Genomic DNA, 22,023 nt, shown 5'->3' with positions numbered 1-22,023 from the left:
GAACGGTATGTAATTTATTTAGCCTGACCTTTCCCTGAAAGACCTGGCTGGCGACGTTATCAAGGATCCTTTCTGCCACTTGTGCACCCATTGCCAAGGTGACATCCTGCTTCATGCGTCAGTCAGTGAAGATCGCATCCGCGCTGCTGCGGTGCTTTGTTTGCTGTCCTGCCTGACAAGCTCTTGGCAGGGTTTCAACTCCTGCGGATGGCAGCTGCTCCACGAGGGACCAAAACAGATTCAAGCTGGACGTTGTTATGGGGAGTTTCATGCAGACAGAGCACAGGCCTGCAGTCCCCTGGGTGAGACAAGCAAAGGTACCCAGAGATGCTACCATGTATAATGGGATGGGCAGGTGACTGCAGAGCTGCACGCCACACTCACTTCCCCAACCCATTTCACTCAGGTTTTATGTGTGCCCTCGTGGTGCTGGGAAAACAGAGGCAGATCACCAGTGCTCAATGTACAGGCTTGCCCAAGTGCAATCAAGTTTGGATGGTGGACCACAACTCAGACAACAGGTCCCCTCACTGCACACAAACTACCTGGAGTTTTCCTTTCCCCCTTCCAGTGCTTTCCCTGAGGGTTCTAGTAAAGAGATGGGGATGCAGGTGCAGAGAGTATGTCTGTCCTCCACATGAGAGCCTGCCAGCAGGGAAAACTGTAGTGGAGAGGAAAATGGTTCCAGTAAAGCTTCTCCCCCTACTCCATCAAGGGATTGAAACGTCTGAGCAAAGGGGATTTTCACTGCTGGTTCTCACCACTCTCAAGGGTATTTTGGTGATGCATAGGGACAAAGGCTGCAGCTAAAAAAGTCACCAAACACCACCAACTTCTTGTAAGAGACTGAAAGGTCTACATTTATGGAGCGTAAAAATGACTGGCTCTCACAATAGCCAAGACAGCTCTTTAGATGTCAAAGGCAGGAAAGCCTCATGAAAGTTTCCCACACGTCCATCCATTTCCCACTTCAGCCCCTCTAGACTTGTGCCAGGCTGCACCCCCCTCCTACAGGTCTGATCTGAAAGAGGCCTGCGGCCCATTGGGAGGACAGGAGAGAAGATGCTCTTAGCAATGGACCTGTCTCTCATGGTACCTGTGTTCTCCTCAGACTGGTTGAAGCCACAGATCTGGCAGATGCTGCGGACCCATTTGTTCATGTCGTCCTCGGTCTCAGCCACCAGGTAGAAGGTCCTGTCACTTGTCTTGATGTCAAAGATGTAGCTGTCTTGCAGCTCCTTCTTGTTGAAGGTGAGGCCCGCGTCCACTTGCTCGCAGAAATTGAGGTTGATGACACGCAAAGGTTTCTTGGAGTGGTCATTTTTGTAGTACTCCAGGACATCGGGGTCGCCACTCATCCGACCGCTGCGCAGGACGAACCAGCGTTTCTTCCATGCCTGAAACCAAGACAACAACAAGCATGAACCCCACTGCTGCATCTGTGAGAAGAAAATTCACTGTTAGGCACAGGGTGACAGAGAGGGACACGACACTTCTCCACCATGGGGTGTTCTGGGAAGCTGCTCAGGCATACCTGCATACCTGAGATACACAGACTCAGCTCAGTTCTTCAGTTCGATACTAAAATCCAGGAGAATTAAATACCAACATAGCATCATAACATAAGATGACCCCAAAAGGTGCCAGTCTTGAGGCTCAGAGGAACCTTGCTCCTACCCTACAGCCCAGACATGCTCCCAGGACCCAAATGCCCAACTTTCCGTGATCTGTGCAGTGGCATTACTGGGTGTTGCCAAAATGCCTTCCAGCAGCTCGGAGGAACTGAGGCACTTCACATGCAGCACCCTGGGTGTCCTAACCTTCAGAGAAACCCCTGAGAGCATCACAGGATGTGTCTGCAGATACTGACCATGCCAATCTCTATTTAAATGCCAGAATAGAAAGACTAATAAAACCAAAGGAGAACTGGTTTGTGTTTTTAAATATCAAGAATAATGCCACGGAGACCCATGGAGAATCCCAGCTTCATTTGTTTTTAAGCATCCTCTGCTCTCTGGCATGTACGTAACTCCTTAGCAAAGGAAAAGGTTATCATTGATTCTTCCAAACACTGCTGACAGCAGCTCCTGGCCAAACTACCTGCAGAATGGACTCAGGGGGTTGTGGAGCTTGAAGCAAAACAATGTCAGCCATCAGCAAAACAAATGTCAGCCATCAGCCCTGGCCCTGAGAAGTGCGGCCCTGCTGCCCTCCCTACGCCAGACACATCTGGGAGCCCACAGGAGGGGGAATAGCCACAAGGATAATGTGTTAAAGGCTAAAACTGAAATTACAGGGAAAATTGTGCAGGTGTAACCCCCCATCCCATGAGATGAGCAGAGTGTTTCTTTGGGGTGTGCTCTGATCATGGCACCTGTGGGAGGGATGAAAAGGGTTGAGGGACCACCTCGAGTTGCCCCCCTTTGCAGAGCTATCCTCCCTTGCAGAGGCCTCAGCTCCCATGGCCTAGGGAAGGGAAGGATTACATCTAAGCACAGTCCTTAAACCAGCTTGTTCAGGGTGTCTTTGAAGGCAGCAAAGGAGAGGAGCATGTGGATAAGCATGATGTGAATTGTGACCAGTGCTCCTGTATTACCTGACACAGACTTCAGTTTGTACCAGAGGATGTCAAGGGAGGAGATGTGATCCCCACCATCCTGCCCTGGCTCTGACAGTGGGGCTTTTTGTATGAGATTTAACTTATTTATATTTTTATATATAACCACCTTTGGAGTTCTGATGATTATAAGAGGTTGGGTTATGAGGAAGCACACAATATTTCTAAGAAGGAAGAACAAACACCTGTAGTAATCCAAGAGAGGCACTGAGGCAAGCAGTGTGCTGGGTCCCTCATGATAATGCCCAGGTGCTGAGCACAAGCTTTACATATTGGTGATGGGCACGTGCTAGATCTCAGCCAGCCAACCGCACCAGGATCCCACAGTTTTGGAGAATTTCATCGCTGAAATAATGGTAAGAAACTCCTGTGGTGTTTTCCCTGAACAGTCTGATTCAGACAATACTTCTCAAAAGCTTAAAAATAGCTTTTGTTGATGTCTTTGAGATTTGTAATCAAATTAGTTTTGCACTAATTCTCAAAACGGCTCCTGGTGCCAGGAAAGCAACTTCAGTGCAATCTTCCAAAGGCAGTGAAGCAGCAAATTGCTTAGCAAGAGGACGTGCAAGGCCAGCAGATTTTGGCTTAATCTCACCCACTTCTCATCAAAATGGCTGCTTTTGAGTGACAAAATAGATACAGTGGAGCTGTGTCCATCAGGGAGGGAAAAACCAATTTCATCAGGCAGCAGCAATAATTTACTAGCCCATCTCCTCAAAATGGATCACCCAAATCATTGGGAAACAAACCTATGAACATTTTTTTCCTAGTTCTAGGTGGTACATGTCCCATTAGCTTCTTCCTGTTAACACTGAGTCATTTCTTTACAGTCACCTGGCAGGACTAAGACATGGGCATGCATCAGTGAGGGGACTGCAAGAAGATGGAGTTGAGCAACCACATGAACCAGCACCTGAATGCAGACATCCAGCACCAGTTCTTGCTGCTTAGCTTGTTGCTTTCCAACCATCTAGAGTCCAGTCTTGCAGCCTCCCTTCATGGCTGAGACATTGCTTTGTAGTGCCCTTGTCACCACAAAGGGCAGAAACTAGACTTCAGAATTTAGAGTTTTCATGGAAAACACAGGAGGAAATGTTGCAAGCAAGATGAATAATGCTAGCATGACCTCTCCTTTTATCACCAGTGTGAGAACCACAACTCCTCCAGTTCTCTTTGGCCTGTCTGGTAGCAATGAAAGGTACCACACAGTCAAGATCTTGCAGAGAAAACAGTGTAACATGCACAGTCTGGTTGCTTCGTGTAAGTTTTAACATAGGCTGGCTGCGAAAGAATGGGTCTTGCAGGCACAACATTTCCTGGAAAGCTTCAGGAGGTGGAGCACCATTGGAGAGTGTGAGCACTGGACAGGGGAGGAGTCCCACAAGCTTGGGAAGACCACCCTGTTCATCTCTGTGTGGTGCCCTCCTGATGATAAGGAGTCACTGGTGTTCTTCTAATACAGCTTCTGAGCCAGAAAAAGAGCTCATGGCAGCAGCCTAAGGAGTGCCTGTCCTGGACAGGTGGCTGCAGGCAGCACAGCTGGAGGCATCTCCAACCATACTTCCCTGCAGCAGGACCAGCTGTTCCTGCCTCCTAAGATCAGCTTCTAAGCCAGAGGAATACGCAACGATTGCTAGAAGAGAGTGGAAGTAAACAGTTGAGAAATAGACAGGAATCTCCTTGTTTTTGTGGACATTTTCTCTGAATTTTTGCGTGCTGGGCCCAGCAAGTGTATTTTATTTCTTCCCTGTGGATTTGCTGTGCTGTTATTGGGACCAGGGCTCAGTTTGTGTTTGCTAGGCTGTGGCTGCTCTTAGGGCATCTCTGTTGGCACCAACACAGTTTGCTTCAACATGTCACTATATGCAGCATGTGGCTCATCCTCCTGGGACACCTGTTTCCCCATTCAAAGTACCAATACCATCCAAACCTTCTACATTTAGGCTTCCCTAGGATATCACCTTCCTGCAAGAGAGTGATTTAAGCGTCTACTGACCAGCAGCTATGACAGTGGTAAGATGTATGGGATCCATATGTGTGTGGCAATCTTATCTGATGCCAAACCAAGGGAGGATGCAACTCCATGTGAACCTACACACTCTTTCCATGACCACCTTCTCCCAGCATGAGGCTGAGATGGCACACAGGCATCTCATCCTCCACCTGAATTTTCCTCCTCTGCTTATTTCTACCTCTTCACAGCTCTTCTGGAGCCCCTGTTGCCATCAGTCTGCTCCTGCCAAAACACTGTGCCTCCCTGACACGTGTTGTGAGCCAAGGGCTGTGTTTGTTTAACAGCTTTACAATGTTGAGAGGCCAACAGCTTAACAGCCATAAAACGCTGCTTTGCAGCACAAATTTCCAGCTGTGCGGTCCTTTGCCGGCATCAGGTTCCTTCACAGTTAAATTACGGCTGCCAAAGGCCCTTAATGTCACTGAGAAATATTTTGACACTTGGCAAGTACTTCTTTTAAAGACTTGTTTGTTAAAAAAAAGTGCCCACCATGCTCCTATTGCGATGTGAATCCTCCCTGGGCACTGAGAACCGTGGCTGCTGCTCAGTTTTTTTCCACCTCAGTAGTGCAGTGGCAAAGTTAAAGTTCACAAAACGGAGCTCTATCCAGCTGGATGCTACCTGGAGCTGGCTGTTTTATGGGGAGCTGGGTTGGCAGAGGTGAGGCAGTGCTGCTGGGTTCACTGGCTGAGTGTACTTAGCAAGGATGTTTGGGGGACTCAGGCAGTGGTTGGGACCCTTCCTGTCCCATCTGGTGGCTGAGGAACCAGAAGAGCCAAACCAAACAAGGTGGCTGCTCTTGAGCAACTGAGACACCACCATGGGTGGCAGGAGATACCATCCCACTGCTCCAGGAGTGAGGTCCCTCATGTCCCCCATGGCTGTCCTGATGGTGCAATGCAGTGACAGAGCTGGTGGCATCAGGGTAGAGAGCTCAGAGAATATGGGGCCTCCAAGTGCCTAATAATCCAAATGTTTTGGCTGACAGCCCAGAGAGAGGCTTTATTAACTATGGTTATAGTGAGGGACATTCAGACAGCATCTTCCTCTCTGCTCCCCTGTTCTCTGCAAAGTGAACACAGAGATCCAGCCCATAACCTGCCTCAGAAAAAAAGAAAAGAGGTGAGGAAAATAATAATTTCAATATCAGTAGAGCCAGGTATCCATTCCTGGGGAACTTGCCAAGTGCCACAATTGTGAGAAGGAAGCAAATAGTGACAACATGGAGAGATGGCTCTTGGTGGGGCCTGTAGGAGTGGCCCACCCAGTATTATCTTAGCTTCGAAGTGAGGAGCTTGAAACAGAGACTGTTAGCTTTGGGTTGAAAGGGATGTTCTTTCAATTAGGATCAACTTCTGAGCCACATCTCTCTAAACTGAAACACTAGTATTTTTACCACCACACCCTTACAGCACATATAGGGGGAGAGGAGAGAGGACAGAGGACAGAGGAGAGGAGAGGAGAGAGGATAGAGGAGAGAGGAGAGGAACCTGTATATTTCCCAGGAAATCTCTCTGTCCTGCTCCTTCTCCCCCTGACAACAACTTCATGCCCACCAGCACTGCACACCAGTAGTGTGAAATAAACCTTCCAAAATCTGACCTGACACAAATCACAGCATCTAATCCAAGCTGGCAGGCAGGATGAGTGACCTAGCCATGACATCAGGCAAATTTCTCACAACAAGATGAAGCTGGGGACTGAGTGATTCAAGCAGGAAACCCCACAGCAGGGCAAGCAGGTGCTTGTGTCCCCGATTTGCCCAGAACCAGAGAGGCCCTGGGTGCAGGATGGCTCCTGTCATTGCCTCTGCAGCCACCAGCTGGCAATGGGAGTGCCATCAAATCCACAGAAAGCCAGAAGTCTGTCCCAGCCCCACAGTTTTCATTCTGCAGTGCAGATTAGTCTTGAACCCCATTGAGCACATTCTCCCTCTGGCTCCATTCACATCTGGTGTGGCAGAGAGGAGTTCACACTTCAGGAGCATGTAAGAAAGACCACAGCACCTGGAAAGGTCTCACCGTTCTTTCCATCCACTGTGTCCGCTCCAGGCTGCCACCACTTCAGCCATCCTGGCAAGATCATCCCTGGGAAAGGGGAATAGAGATGCTGGGGGTGTGCTGAGAGCATGTGTCTGGTGGCTTGGGTCCCTCAGTGGTGTGCTGGTTTTGCCATCTGCAAGAATTACAGCTGTTGGACTCTGTAACCCCGCGCTGGGGCGGATCCTGTCCTGCCCACCCCTCCCCACAGCCCTGCAGCAGGAACAGGGTCCCCTGTTGTGCCTGGTGCTACCAGCATCAGCCAGTGAAGCCCCATACAGGAGGATTGTAGAATAACCTACTGGTGACCTGTATAATAATGTTGTCTTCCTCTGTGTCCCTAGGGGCTTTTTATCTCATCTGATGGACAGGAGGATGCTGGTTTTATTATTCATGCAAGAACACCTCTCCCCTCCTTGTGTGTTAACTCAAAGGAAATGTGGCTTGGAAGTAGATTTGTAAGCAGCAAGAAAGCCCCCTCTGTCTATGCAGGTGATTGTGCTCACTGATTGCCCTCACACAGCTCCAATTCCCAGGGCAAACAGAGCTCCCTGAGCCCCACTCCTGCCCTTCCAGCTCCCCCCGTGGTTCTCCTTGCCCACTGCTGGCTCACAGCACCCTTCCATATGGTGCTGGGAACAGGCAAGTCCCAGCCCTGCTCCTCGCACCCTGCAGAGGGATGGAGGCTGTTCCCTGCTGATCACACTCCAGCCCGGCCGAGCTCAGGGTGGGCTCATTATCAGCCCCGCTCCGGGAGCCGTGATTGGCAGCGCTAATAACGCCTTGCTGCAGCTGTGAGACCCTGCGGGGCACGGGAAACCTTGCTGGGGCACAAAGAGCCCCCTCCTTGCTCAGGAATAGAGGGAAGGAGATGCAAAATAAAAAACCAAACCAACCCAGTGCATATCTCAGGCTGTCAAACTGACCTTCCCTCCCGGGATTTTTTTTCCCGCTCTTGGAGGTGTAATTAGGCTTCAGAGCACATGTGGAATCACTACATGTGACATCCACCCAAGGGCAGCAGAGCCAGCAGGAGACGTCCCAAGCATCACTCACGGCTGGGAGAGAGAGGGGGTTTCAAGGAGGAGAGGCACAAACACAGGCTCTTTATTTGTAAGATCATTTAAAAAAACATAAGCTTCATAAACAGCTCCTACCATCAGAGATGTTTGCTACCAGGGAAGGAAGGGTGTGGGATGGCTCGGAGCTACAGGTACACTGGGGTGAGCTGGAGGATCTGCTCCCCACCTCTGCCTGCTGTGAACGGGACGAGCAACACAGCAGTGACACAATGTGGAAAACATTTCCCTTCATATTTATTTTAGGGGAGTTCTCTCCTTGGAAAGATTTCAGTAGCTTTGTGCTGCATGGTCAATCTTAGGAAAATAAAGATTTCTCTCTGGGATGTGAGGGCACTGACAGCATTTCTGATGGGATGCTGGAGTGCCTGATTAAGGATGGGATGGAAAAACAAAATACCAAATAGTGAGGCTGTACTTACACCACCAGACAAGCTGTGACTGTCTGAGAATGTAGGACATGGGAAACCCTGGGAGGTCCAGGAGTGCTCCTGTCTGGAGGGTATAGAAAGGATGGACCCAACTCTACTGGAGAAGCACGGATATAGCATGAGATGCGACGGAAAAGTCTCATGAGATGTAAGGAAAGAGCTTCACAATGAAGGGCAGAACAACAAAAAACCTAGATGGGGTGGGTGATGTCCATCTTTGGAGATGGCCAGAATCTGCCTGGACAAGACCAGGAGTAACATGATTTACCTCTGGACTTGGCCCTAACTTTAAGCTAGACCTGTCTTGAGTGGGAGCTGGTTCAGAGACCTCCAAAGGTCTTTTCTGACCTCATTTACCTCCAAATCTAAATCACTCTTCCCTAATCAGGTCCACTCACAGTGAAGAGTATTGAACTTGTATGGAGACCTGATGAGGCCACTCAGACTCTGAGTCCTGTTGTAGGACCAGTGTAGCCACCCATTGCACATCCACCCACAGCACTTAGCATGGGAATGGGCAGCACTGGCATTTTTCAACTCTCATTGACTAAAGCAACCTTTCCTGGGTAATTCCTTCTACTGAAAGCTGGATGGCAGCGCCCTTACAAGTGTTAAGGTGCTAGGAAAGCAAGGGGTTCACAGGAAGAACCAGGAGCCCAGCTCTTGCCTCGGGGCTGGCAGCAAATGGTCCATGTGCAGAGCCTCCAGTGCATTCCTCCGGCTGCACATGGATTTTGTTATCTGGAATTATTTCCTGCTATTCAGCCCTGTCCTGTACTCCACTCTGTTATTCCTTGCTGAAATCTCTCCCACCGCCCTGCCATGGCACATCCTTTGTGGGGCACTGGAGCAGCACCCAGAGGAGGTGCAGGCAGGTGAGTGGGTGTGGGATAGACAGAGCCAGTGGCTCCCTGGAGATCTACAGGACACCCAGGCTTGTACTTTGTGGCCTCTTGGAAGGCTGACAGGACACGGGGCTGCAGCAACCAAACAGGATGTTCCAGCAGCCTGTGATGTGGTATTTCACTTGTCATACACATTGTGATACTACAGCCATACATATTTTACACGAGGTACATCAAGGCTGCTGCTCTCCAGGTCTGTTTGCAAAAGCCAGCTGCCACCACTGGCTGCACTCAACCCTGCGCTCAAGGGCCCACCAACCCACCAGACCAAGTCAGCCTGTGCCATGCGAGCACACCAAGAGCAAGAGCAGACTTTAGTTTGCTTTTTCAAGTTTGGGTTTCTGGAAGCAAAAGCAAACTGCTCAGAGTTTTTTTTTTCCCTCCTGAGACTCTGGTATCAGTCTCTGATAAGAGCTTTCCCGGCCATTACACAAGTAGGGCTGGACATGGGAATGCATGATGAATAAATGACTTGGAGCAAAGCATTTTGATAACTGAGTTTTTCTAGCTTTCTGGCCTCTACAAGAGCAAAATAAATTCCACAGCACTGTCAGCAATTTCCCTTCCCTCAGCCCTAGCTTTGGGCTACCTTGAATTCCTACCCTCATGGCCCAGAGAAGCTGTGCATGCCCCATCCCTGGAAGTGTTCCAGGTCAGGCTGGATGGGGCTTAGAGCAACCCTGTCTAGTGAAGGTCGCCTGTGGCAGAGGGGTTGGAACTAGATAGTCTTTAAGATCCCTTCCAACCCAAACCATCCTAAAACCATGCTCCAAAAGCACCCATTCTGTGCTGGCAGGAGCCACAGTTCCTGCCCCAGGATTCTTTGGCAAGTGTACACCCGCCTCTGCTCACAAAAAGCTCACTGCACGGATGAGTCAACCCATGAGTGACCCGTGATAGTCACTCCAGGACAGGGCATCATGAGACAAAACAGCACTGCACATGTCCCCTCTGCCTTCTCCTGGAGGTTGTGGCTGTTCTCCCACCCTGTGTCACTTCTTCCCAGCCCTCTGTGACACCCAGAAGACACTCAAGAGAGGACAAGGTTTACTTTCACCAGGCTTGGGCTTTGTTGAGAGAAAATTTCCAGGCAGGGCATCTCATTTTGGGGCTTCTTTTGTCCCACACCCTTGAGTGTCCATGAGCCCTAGAGTGAGACAGGGAAGGGGCTGCTGTCTGTTCCCTATCAGTGAAACCTTTTCAAGCTCTAAACACTGCTTGTGTTTCAAAGCAAGCCTGAATTAAAGCAGTGTTTTGAACAGAGAAAAGAATCTGAAAAAGCCAATTTGAGATTCAGCTGTAATCAGCTGGAGATATACAGCCATGTCAGGTCTGACAGTGAATCCTGTAATTAAACTGCTCTGCCCTCAATCTCCCAGGTGAAGGCAGATGGAAATACAGACGGACTTAGAATTGGATATCAGGAGTGAGAGGTGTGTCAGAATGCTTTCCCCTTCCCTTGGCACGCCACTTCCTTTGCTTAAAGGCTGCAGAATAAATGCCTTACAAGGTGATACTGAGACTGTTCTGAGTTTAACAGGCTCTATGCACAGCAAAAACCACCACCCAATTTGGTTTGATAGGATGAGCTGGAGATATCATGGGGGTGAAGCTGATAGTAAAGTGTGAGGATGTTTTTCCTGTCATCTGAAGGAGTCTGGCTTGTAGCAGGATATTTTGGATAGGCTTGCCTTTCCAGGGATGATTTCTAATTTTAGAAAAGCTCTGAGGCTTGTTAATTTTCAGCCACTTTAATGAGCTGTCTCATCATCTGTAACTACTTCCAGCTCAGCTAACCTCTGCAAGGGGAGAAATTAGCCTGATTTGGCTCATATTGAACTCACAGTCTGCTAGACAAACCTTTTCACCTCCTCATGGTAGCTGTCTGGGTGGCAGGGCCAACATCACAGCTGCTGGCATGAAGGGGGCAACAAGAAAGACCAAAAGGCTGTAATGGCTTCTCTGCAAGGAACTAGTGAGACAGGTCTGGAAAAGTGTCAGCATAGGAGAGATGCTGAGGAAACCATCAGTGGCAGGGAGAAGGTGATGAAGATGACCTACTCCCTCTCACCCAAGACAAGAATGACAGGATATCATAGGAAAGTAACAGGAGCCAGGCTTGGGGCACACAAAAGGAGACTTCCCTTTGGGCAACACAGTAATGACCTTGCTGAAGGTCACTGAAGCTTGCTCAGGAGGATTCAAGTTTAGCTGGCCCCAGCTGGAGACTGAACAAGGTCACAGAAACAAAATCCCCCCAAGGTCACCAAGTGCCACCATGTGTGATGATGGATGTCTGCAATGAAAACTGTTAACAACAGGGAAAATACTATGAGGAGGAGGAGGGAGTCTTGCCAGCCTAGATGCTGGCTCACTGACCACTGTGCAACATTCCACATTGAAAGGATTTGGGAGTGACCCTCTATGGATGTTCAAATGTGCCAGGCTTGGAAGGGGCAAGGGAGGTGACACTGTTCACACCAACCCTCATGGCAGAGCTCAGCCTTCGTGGCTTCACATGGTGCCCTTGCTTTGCTCTGGGAAACGTGGGTGTTTCCCTTTTGGCAAGACAGAGAGGCAGGAGGCTGTGAAGCCAAACACATTAAATGTGGGCAAAAATGAGAAATGGAGCCAAAAGCTGCTATGAGAAAGACAGCTCTGCGGAGATCAGCACCAATGGCACTCAGCTGGATTCTCATGGTTTAGTTGATTTTAGGGTCTCAGGTTCATTCCTGCATCTTGAAAGGGCATCTGAATGAGTGGATTCCCTGGTGCTTCATAACATTGTAAGCTCATGTGAATGCCTTTCCTTAGTTAAAAATGATTTCTCTCCTCTTACAGCTCACCCTTTTGGATGAAACTCATGGAGACTTAATTATCTCATCCTTCTGTCAAGCCCCTCCGAAACCTGCTGGGGGCTTCACTGGTTTCCAGGAGACACTCACAGAAAGCACACACACACTCAGACACTCCCCGAGGCTCTCCCTCAGCCCCGCCAGCTCACAGCCCTGCCCACTGCTCTGCTAACAGGCACCCAGCTCAGGCAGTCAGGTTAATGGGTTGGAGGGCAGTGGGGGATAATTCAGGGTACCCATGGGGACAGCCCTAAATCTGCACCATGCAAGGGTCCAGATCTTACCTGTTGCAAAGCTGGTTGAGGATGGCCAGCTAAAATATGTAGATTGCTGGATTCAAGCCTGCTACAGTGAGGTACATCTTTCCAGATGTGCCCAATAGCCAAAACATCTGTCAGTGACAACACTTGGTTGGGGTCTGTGTTGAGTCCTCACAACATTTCCAGTTCTACAACCCCGTGCCTACAAAAGGAAATTATCTCCAAGTTCCCCCACATATGTGAGAAACACATATTCAGGCAGTTCAGGACTCCTAAGGTCCCTTCCAACCTGTATTATTTTGACTGTAAACTGATTTATTGTATATCACAGGCTTTTAATTAAATGCACACTTATGCCCATATGGACCCCATTAACCGCTCATTTGTCCTCATGTTTAGCCACCACTTCCAGAAAGAAAACAACAAGCAGGGGGTTGGTTCCAATCTGTCACTTTGTGGGTTTGACATCTTGCAAGGGGCTCTCATGATGCCCTTTTCCACTAGACTGGAGCTCTCTTAGCATGTTCATAGAGAGAAAATATTACCATCATCTGGCTATCCCAACCCCTCATCTCTTCCAGGAAACGAACCAGCCGCCAGTCTATGAATTTCTGTGCTAAACATCATTTCTGCAATACTGCCATGTTTCCTTTCTTCGTCTTCAGCATCAACATTAGCAGTCAGCTACTCCAACACATTTTGCTGTTGCTGCATATAAGGAAAAATAAATGCACCTCCTACCCCTTCATTTAGACATCAAAGGTCACTGTAGCTGTTTCTGCCGCAGCCTTAACTCACATTTCGCAGTTTCTTTCTACCAAACCCAGAAAACCCTGCATTTCGTGATTCACCGCCCCTTTCTGTAGGAACAATCTTATTTCTTTCTCCTTTGATGTTCAATTTTGCATTGGGCTGTCCTCTAACATATTTTTTTCAAATGTGCTCTGCTTGCCAAGTGATCCAGACTGCCCTGTCTGATGAATTTGTCTTCAACATTTACCGTTTCATTACCCTTGGTGCCACTGGCAGCTTCTCCCCACAGGAGCCATTAGATCTGCTTCACTTAGGCAAATGCTAAGACTTAGTATTAATCCCTGAAAAACAGCATGAAGAAGAGCCCCATTTCTGGGTGACATCTTCCTGGGATCTGCCAGGTTTTAACTCACTTGCCAGGTGCTTGGGGCTGTATGGACTAAGCCCTCATTTCCTGACAGCTCGCCTGACATTGGCAGACCTGTGGGCTCTACCACTTGGCCCAGGATTGATTCTGGGCATCAAGCTATTGCTGCCTAGGAAGTCCCTTCCGAACATTTCTTTTGCCTCCTGGATTGGAAGTAACTCCCTCAGTCAGGATTAATCTCATCTGTTTCTCCCCATATCTGGAAAGCTGTTGTCTTCTTTTGCCATGCTTTGGTGGAAAAGTGAGAAGACCACTGCTTCCTGGACCTCCATGTGCTTTTCATACTGCTCTGCTCATCTTTTCCTCAAGTACCAGATTTTCAAACCTCTCCATGGCCCTTCAGTGACAGGAACCCTTATGAAAACCAAGGGAAGATGGCCATTGAGAGTTTTGGTTGCAGCAGAAGGCTTTAGCAGAGGCAGTCTCCAGAGACCATCCACAAAGAATCTGGAAGAGAGCAAGGAAAGCCCTTGGCTCCCTTGCAGGAGGAAAGACCTTCCCCAAAAGGTAGCACCTCAAAGGCACACGACCAAGGTTTAACGGGTGCTGCAAGAGCAGATGACTGGGTATTGGCAGAGTCTCTCACTTGATTAACCACGTGTTTGCCCCAGCCTTTGCCTTTTGCCAGCAAACAAAGCCCGGGGAAGATACTCCTGGGCTCATATACTCTATTTGGCTCTGGGAACTCAAGTGCATAATAGGTCACTTGATAAACAGTAGTATGGTTTAGTCAACATGATGAGAAGATCAAATGGATGAGGAGTTGGCCCATTCAAAGGCAACCGACTCCTAATGAACGGTCACATCACTATTGTCTTCTACAAATTAGAGCCTATAGAAGCCCTTGCAATTGTATATTTGGGACGCTACAGGGTTTCTGGTCGTTCCTCTTTCCAGTCTGACCAACAGCACAGTGAGAACAATAGATATTCTGACTCTGACCTGAAGAATGGTCACACATCTGGCTGGACAGGGCACAAAAATAACCTCGGATCATGGTGACATATTGCCTTATTTAATGACTTCTTTAAAATCAAGGCAACCAAAGGGAAGTAAATCAGCTGAGGTGCTGAAAAACAGCCAAGGATCTACCAGGCTTCTGTGGATTAGCCTTTTCTCCTTAAATTTAAATGATTCCATTAAAAATCTCTGCAGCCAGACACAACTGAGGTTTCCCCTGACTGATCACACAACTCTCCTCATTTTGAAAACCCAGCTGGAAGCCCAGCTTGATGCCCGTGTGCCTCAGGCTTCAAAGGAGTGGACAGCAGGGTGGGTACTAATTCCACATTACCAGCACTCCGTAGCAGTTCCTCCATCTGCCTGCTAATGTGCACTCAAAAACCAATATAAACACTTGTCTCAGTGCAGTGAAACAGGGGTAGCTCTGTTTTGTCCCTCAGCACAGATATGGTCAGTGGAGGAGGATGATGCCCAGCACCTCTCCCTCCACTGGAATCCCAGCGGCCACTGACCCAGCTGTTGACCCCATCAATAGCTGAAAAGCCTTTCCAAAAGCAGCAAACCTCTCTCCTTTCATGTATTATTAAAATTCTCACTGGTTAATTTATTAGGGTACTTTGCACTGGGAAAAACGACCTCTTTGTTGACCCACTTAAACATGCTCCATTCCAACACAAAATGGTCAGAAGGGTGAAAGGGAGAGCTGGGGAAGTTGTGTGCAGACTGATGTCCTTTGTCTCTGTGAGACAGCTCCAGGATGGAAGTACCGGGACTCCCTGGCACGAGAGCAAAGGGCTAGACACAAGCCTTCACAGACCAAACCACAAAGGAAACATTCAGCCCTTATGCCAAATGGACACAGCCAGAGAAACAAGACTTCCCAGTCTCGCTTCCTAGGCAGTGCTCATCCCTCCCTGAATCTATGGGTTCGGGAAAGAAACCTTGATTTCTCTCCATGCTGCCTCCTTCTAACAACCTAAATACAAAAAATTATGAAGGGTGGTGGACGAACCCATCCACATGTGGTGGGATTTGCTCATGAGGCAGCAAAGGTGCATCCTGGCCATCCTCTAGTCAAAGATGTCCAGACCTATACCCAGACTCTCCTCTTACCTGCTCCTGTGTTTCTCTAGCATGACAATCACTAGATTTGCTCCACAGAAATCCCTGATTCAAAGTATGTGGAGGAGCAGGGCACTGCTGAGCGAAAGCCACACTGACAGCGCAAACACCACTCAGCACCAAAAGTAGCCCTGTAAGTGAAACGAGCAGGATTAGCTGTAATTAGGTCTTGTTTTTCCATTAGTGTCATAAAGATAAAGCTGCTCTCCTCCCAGAAAGGCGGCCTGCAAAGTGCTCAGACTCTACAGGACTCTCAGGTTATTAGAGAGGACACAAAAGCTCCATTTGCTTTCATCAATGACAAAGCACCTGGAAAGTGCAGTGATGACAAAAAGACACCACAAGGTGCCTTCAAACCTGGAGGGATTGAGAGCTCCATCCTGTGCCCTGCTCATTGTCCTGACCATCACACCAGATTCCTGCTACGGAGGATATTAAAGCTCAAATGCTTTTCTGTGGCTCATCTCATGTGATGCTCTTTATCTCCAGCAAAGAGACTGCCAAATAACTCTGATACTAAGAGAGGAAACAAAGAAAGGTTCATGAGGACACCTAGAATGTATCTGAAATTTCACCCCTAAAGAAATGACCTGGAAGAAGGACCTTGGAGATAGACATGGAACACATTACCCCTGCTTATTCTTACTTTCATAAAGCTCATAACATATCCTGGGCATTAGACGAGCAGAAGTACACAGAATGGTAGTGAACAGAATAAATTACAGGAGAAGGCTGAACGCAAGTTTGTGAGGTAGAAGTTTACAAGATCCAATTCTGCAGTTGCCATTAATCTGTCAAAAACTCCTGGAGAAATGGGGTTTTACCCTGTTGTGCCACCTTTTTCCAAGCATCAAATAAAGACTCAGACACAGAAGGATGTTACAAAACAATGACTGAACTGCCATCTGCAAAAATACTTTGGGGGTGGAAAGTGCAGTTATATGATGGCTGAGGAGTAATTTTTCTCCCTGCACCGTTCTGCAAACCAAGAGGTAGAAAACAGCGTGTGGGAACCTGAACCTGCAGCAAAAAGGGATGGAAAGAGCAGTAACTGATGAGTTTTATTGCAGGATGTGTTAATCATCTCTCTAGACGATGGACCAGGATGGGGGTGGAGGACTTGGCAGCTGGGATTTGAGATGTATTTGTAATGCTAACACACATCTGGGATCCATCCTGGAACAGGAACACCGTGTCTGGACCAGGCAGGCCAGAAGAAAATGTTCTTTGTGGCCAACCTTCATGAAGGACCTGACCTGCTGAGCCAAGTGTGGCCTTCAGAGGTGTCCCTCAAGCAATCTGGGGTCATGGAATGCCACAGATACTTTCCAAAGGGAGCACAGAGTTTCTCTGAGTGATTTGCTCAGAAGCTCTAAGGACTGTCTTGTATGGACTGCCAGGGAAAAACAGGTCCAGTTCTCACTGTGAGCCTTTGTCCCCAAATTCTTTGGCAAGGCAAGCTGAGCATGGTGATCTGGTGGCTCAAGTCCATGCACAATGAAGTAGAAAGATGCTTTAACCTCTGTTTTAGGGTGCTGCACCTCCATCCTAGCATTGCTCAATTCAAATTTTTCTGCTTATCTGACACACATGGTGTGTCTCTCCCACCAGCATAACCCTCCATATATTTCAGTGCAGTTATCTCTGGCTCACAGCAGTGAGCAGGGCACCAAGGTGTGGGCACGGGCATGCAGGCATGCCATGATCAGGGACTGCACCGACAGGTGATAAAACAGTCACTGTGTTCCTGCACAGGCCTCCATTTACAAACTCCTTTGGAGGCATTTCATCTTCAGAAAGCAACATTAATAAAATATGGGACCTCTCTGGCCATGCTAGAGAATGCATGGAGTATTGTGGCTTTTCTGCCCCAACTTGCATAGGCTGTTGGGTTTGGGAAAGAAAGATGGGGAGTCTACCCCAGTACCTGATACCTCAGATTCCCTGGCTGGGTGTTTCCAAGGATATGTTTTTCCAAGGATATTCCCTGTGCTCTGCAAGAGTCTGAGGGAAGGCACTCCTGATTACATCACCTCCTGATGCGCAGGGGATCCCATGCTTTGCATTTGCTGTGAACTTCCTGGACACCCTGTGCATCCCAGCCTGATGCTGCCCCACCAAGCTGCAGCAGCCCTGCTGCACATGGTTTGTGTTGGATCTGTGGGTGCCCTTTGTGAGCTCAAGTGGTTTCTGCAGCTGTGTAAACAGGAGTGAAGCCCATGATGGATCCTGACCTGTCTACAAGTGGCCTCCTCACCCTCCCACCAGAAAGGATGAGCAATGAAGACCCTGCTGGGTTCTCCACCCTGAGAAAACACTGGAGAACAGCTGTCCTTCACAGCAAGGGTGGGCTCCATGCGTAGCCCAGGCACTCCTCATAGCCACTCTTAGCATCCCAGGATGCAGAAGAAAGTCCAACATCAAGCCAAGGAGTCTCCTTGCTACAGACAGCAAAATCAAGTGAGAGTTTATTAACATCAGGAGCATGGAAGAATGGAGACTGGGAATATCTGCCAGCAAGACCATTTGATTACGTCTAGAGATAACATTTAACAGGGTTTTTTCTATGGGAGAAAGCAGCCCCCCCCCACACAGGTGGGCTGGGAGACAGGCTCTGAAGATCCCCTTGACGCTGCAGGTCTTCAGAGGGGTTTGAGTCTGGCAAAGCTCAGTTTCAGATAACTTCACTAAGGAGAAGAGAGGAGGGATGAGCCCAAGGAAGGACCATGAGACAGGCACCCACTGAGCTCCACAAAGATTGGTCCTGTATTAGTAGTGAACAGGGTGGAGCTGGGTTAACAGCTGGCCTTGATTAGCTGGTCCCTGGGTTCAGCCAAGGGGCCTTGGGGCCACCTCCTGTCTGCACTCAGTCAAACAAGACCAGGAAGCACCTAGACCCTATGAAACCCAGCTCTCCTTCTGGCTTCACATGCCACAGGCACCTGGATTTCCTATCCATCACTTGGTTTTCTTCTAGGATGGCACCTCCTGTATCACCATCAGGTTCAGGTGCCAGGATCCCAGGAAAGTATCAATAAACTTCAGGAAATTCAGAGAAGAACAAAGCAAACTATTATCATGGAGCCAGAGAGACTGACTTTCTGAGCTCATGTGTTTAGCTTGGCTTAACGGCAGTTTAGCAGGGGCTTGGCAACTCAACTGTCTGCAAATATTTGAAGGGTGTAAACACCAAGGACAAGAGAGAAATCACTGAGGGAGTTTTACAGAGTAGGCTGAGCAGGAATGTAGGCACTCACTCACCACCATTGCTAACTGGGGCTGGGGTCTCTCCATGTAAATTTACTGAAGCTCCCTGACCTTACAGCTGCTCTCAGGTCTCAGTAGCACCTGTTGTGTCTTGATGGGACACAGAGAAGCACAAACAACCCTTACTTTGGGTTTTATACCTGAGGATGCCAAAGAGGAGAAGGTTCTTGGATGCTGGTGCTCATCAAGGCAAGGTCAAGTGGTATCTAACACCACACAGCCCTGTTCCCAGCAGGTCTTCAGGTTGTTCAACAAGCACACTTCCACACCTACACCCCGTTTTTCTCTTCTATCTCTAGCAGTTTCAAATCTAAAGCACAGGGATGAGGGCTGATTTTTAGCTGAAGTCTTAGGACAGACATGGCAAGAAATGTTTTGCTTATTCATAATAATTCTGCAAATTTTTTTCAGTTTCATTGGACAAAAACATCCTTGAATTTCCCTTCCAAGCTCCTGAAACAAATAATTTTATAACTATATTTGGCATTTCCTAACTATATTTGGATTTTTCCGTTTAAAGTCAAACTAACTTTCACACTGGAAGGGTTAAAACAATCACTCCAAAATATTTAATTTATAGTCAAAGAAAATACTTATTCATCTTTCAAGCTAACTTCTGTGGCTTCACAGAACTGCCAGAGAAACCCCCCAAAACAAGTCACCACGTCTCATGTCTCATAAGGTGACTCCAAACTGTTTGGACACCCTGGAGTGACGTTGCTAAACCCCAAACGAGGATATATCCCAGCAGGCACAAAAAAATTGCTTACGGAAGGGAAGATTCAAATTTAGAGTGGCTGCCTATCTATAAATAGTCTGCAGAACTAAAATACATTCCAGTTCGGCTGGAAATGCCTTTTTGCCTTGTACTCATAAACACTCCTGCCTTTTATAGTTGAAGCAAATATTTGGTTTCTATAGTTATAACAGTGAGTACCCAGTGGTCTTTATTTTTAATCTTCACAGTGTTTGCCTGAAAAGCAGGGTAGTGGTTTGTGGGGACCCTGGAGGAGTCTGGACCACAGGTGCATCATTAAAAATAAACCTGTGAATAACACAAAAAGCCCTCCCCAAAGTACCCAAACGCAGAGAGGTTTGCTAGTAAACAGCATTTGGCTTTTAGATGCGGCTCTAAGTGCGCTGGGAGTGAAAAAGGCCAAGGATCCAGTGATTGCTAATATAATAATGAGGCTCTGTCCTACTAATCTGATGTTCTCAAAGCACTTTGCAAGCATTAATCATCCTCCCAGCAGGGCACGGTGGGGATCATCACTCCGAGCACGTTACAGGCCCAGGGTGGATGGGGAGAGCCGTGCACAGTCTGAGAGATCGCGGATGTCCAGGGAGGGGGCGGCCTGCATTGCTTTATGGATATGTATATCCAAAAGCCACGGCCACCTCCCTGAAACTTGCCTTCAAAGGGGCCTATTTATCTCTCTGACAGCAGTACACACCAAAGCCCTGTTATTCAGTGCCTAATAAATCAAACACTCATCCACCAGCATTACTGATGGAAGGAAAAGGAAATTAAAGGTGACCTGCTTGGCTTGGAGATCACAGGATGCTTCCCCATCCACTTAGAATAATTTAAGGTGATTAAATCCTGCCTGTAACAACTAAACAGGTTTCACTTATTTTCATGTCCTGGCTTGGAAAGGATTTCAGGGTGGGATACTGGGCTTCCCAAGAGATGCCTGGAGATGATGGTGCAAACTCAATGCCTCTATCCCTCCAAGCAGTGAGCTTGCAAACCCAGACTTCTCCAGGGGCAGTGCTTTTCCTGGAAAACACCTGAATTCAGCTTCTTTGTAAATCCACAGCTGTTTCACTTAACATCCCTGAATTTATTATCAGGCTGGGCATGCCAAGAGGATGATGGGGCAGGAAGGGTGAAAAGTGAGTGAGCCCAGTCTCAGTTTTAGCAGGGCTGGGCTCCCACTGGCCAGCCAGAGACCTGTTTCCCCAGCTCATGCTCAGGAATGAGGGCTATCTTCATGCCTCATCCTACACCGTCTTCAGGAGAAGAGACTCACACTTGCTGAGGTCTGCCTGGCATACTCCTGTGCCGGTTTCTGATGGGCTGATGGATGTCAATGTGCCAGACAGTTGTGTGAAGCTGCATCCACCTGGGACAATTCCCCATTTCAGCTCTTCTACACAGCTACAGAAAGACAAGGGAAAGCTGCATGGGGAAAATAAAGCATCTGGAATCACAGGGGTTTACTAGGAGAAGGAGAATCTTTCAAATTGCAACAAAGGGGCAAGTTTCTGCATTACTCATTCATTCCTGACCTCTTGCTTTATTAGGGAAAGAGAATGTTGAATTATCCCAGGCCATGGCTGTCCTCACAGTGCTGGATGTGAAGAATGGATAACAGTGGGGGTTAACAGCCAGTACAAGACCCAGCTTGTGGCAAGGGGCTAAAGAGAACCGAGCACATCCACTTATGGCAGTCAAGGAGCCACTGCTCCCACCCTAAATTCATCAGCAATGAACATGGATGTTCCAGGTGAGATTAAAACCCCTTCCACGGCTTTTTGTTACTCACACAGTGCTCTGGGAAGAATTCAGCATTTTTTACCTCAGCAGAGGGAGTTCAGACATCCTCATCATCCTGCATCCTCCCAGACCTGGCTCTTAGCTCTTGCTTAAAGGCAGAGCTGCTGGAAGAACCTCACTGCCCTGCTGTGGGCAGGCTGCCTGCTGGCCACGTTGGGACATCTCCAAAGGAGCTATGACAGCAGTGCATGCACCTCTTGGATGCCTAGAGCCAGGCTTTCAACTCTCAGCAGTTCCTGCTGCCTTAATTTACCAAAATTAAGGTGCCACAGAGATGCTTTCCTAAAACAAAGAGGTAGTACCAGGTTCACCAGGGTGCTGTTGTGCAGCCTAGGACACTTGCGCTCCTGGGAGTCTCTGCAGAGATGCCACCCCCTCTGTGATGGCACAGAGCGTTGAAACCCTCTGAACACTGTGATTTGCCTCAGGAGCCAATGAGGCTCCAATACTTGCTCCTTAGTATGCTGCTACCTGCAAACAGCACGTCTTTGGCACCTCATCCCTCTCTCCTCTCCACAGCATTAAAATGCCTCACACTTGCTGTGTCACTGACTTCCAAGCCTGTGGCCACTCTGCAATATTGATATTCTTGTATTTACCATCAGCCATCTCAGAGCAGCCTGGAAAAGACCTACAGTAAATTGCTTCCGTGATTTAACAACCTCCTTGGATTCCCAATGCGCTTCCAAGCAGCGCTGGGAAAGCCGAACATCATGGCATCAATCCAGCAC

General features: G+C 48.3%; 1 protein-coding gene across 2 annotated transcripts in view; it reads right to left on the bottom strand.

The window, feature by feature from the left end:
- The window catches only part of GAB2 (GRB2 associated binding protein 2), a 93,306-nt gene that overhangs the window by 39,083 nt on the left and 32,200 nt on the right, over positions 1-22,023 (bottom strand). For both annotated transcript variants that reach the window (XM_036405491.2, XM_036405563.2), the window contains exon 2: positions 1,097-1,397. In XM_036405491.2, the coding sequence (XP_036261384.1) occupies positions 1,097-1,397 (301 nt within the window). The remainder of the gene's footprint in view (positions 1-1,096; positions 1,398-22,023) is intronic.

The sequence above is a fragment of the Molothrus ater genome, chromosome 2, assembly GCF_012460135.2.
Source record: "Molothrus ater isolate BHLD 08-10-18 breed brown headed cowbird chromosome 2, BPBGC_Mater_1.1, whole genome shotgun sequence".
Taxonomy (NCBI): domain Eukaryota; kingdom Metazoa; phylum Chordata; class Aves; order Passeriformes; family Icteridae; genus Molothrus; species Molothrus ater.
Note: the sequence above shows the minus strand (reverse complement) of the source record. Positions and strands in the feature narration are given on the sequence as shown.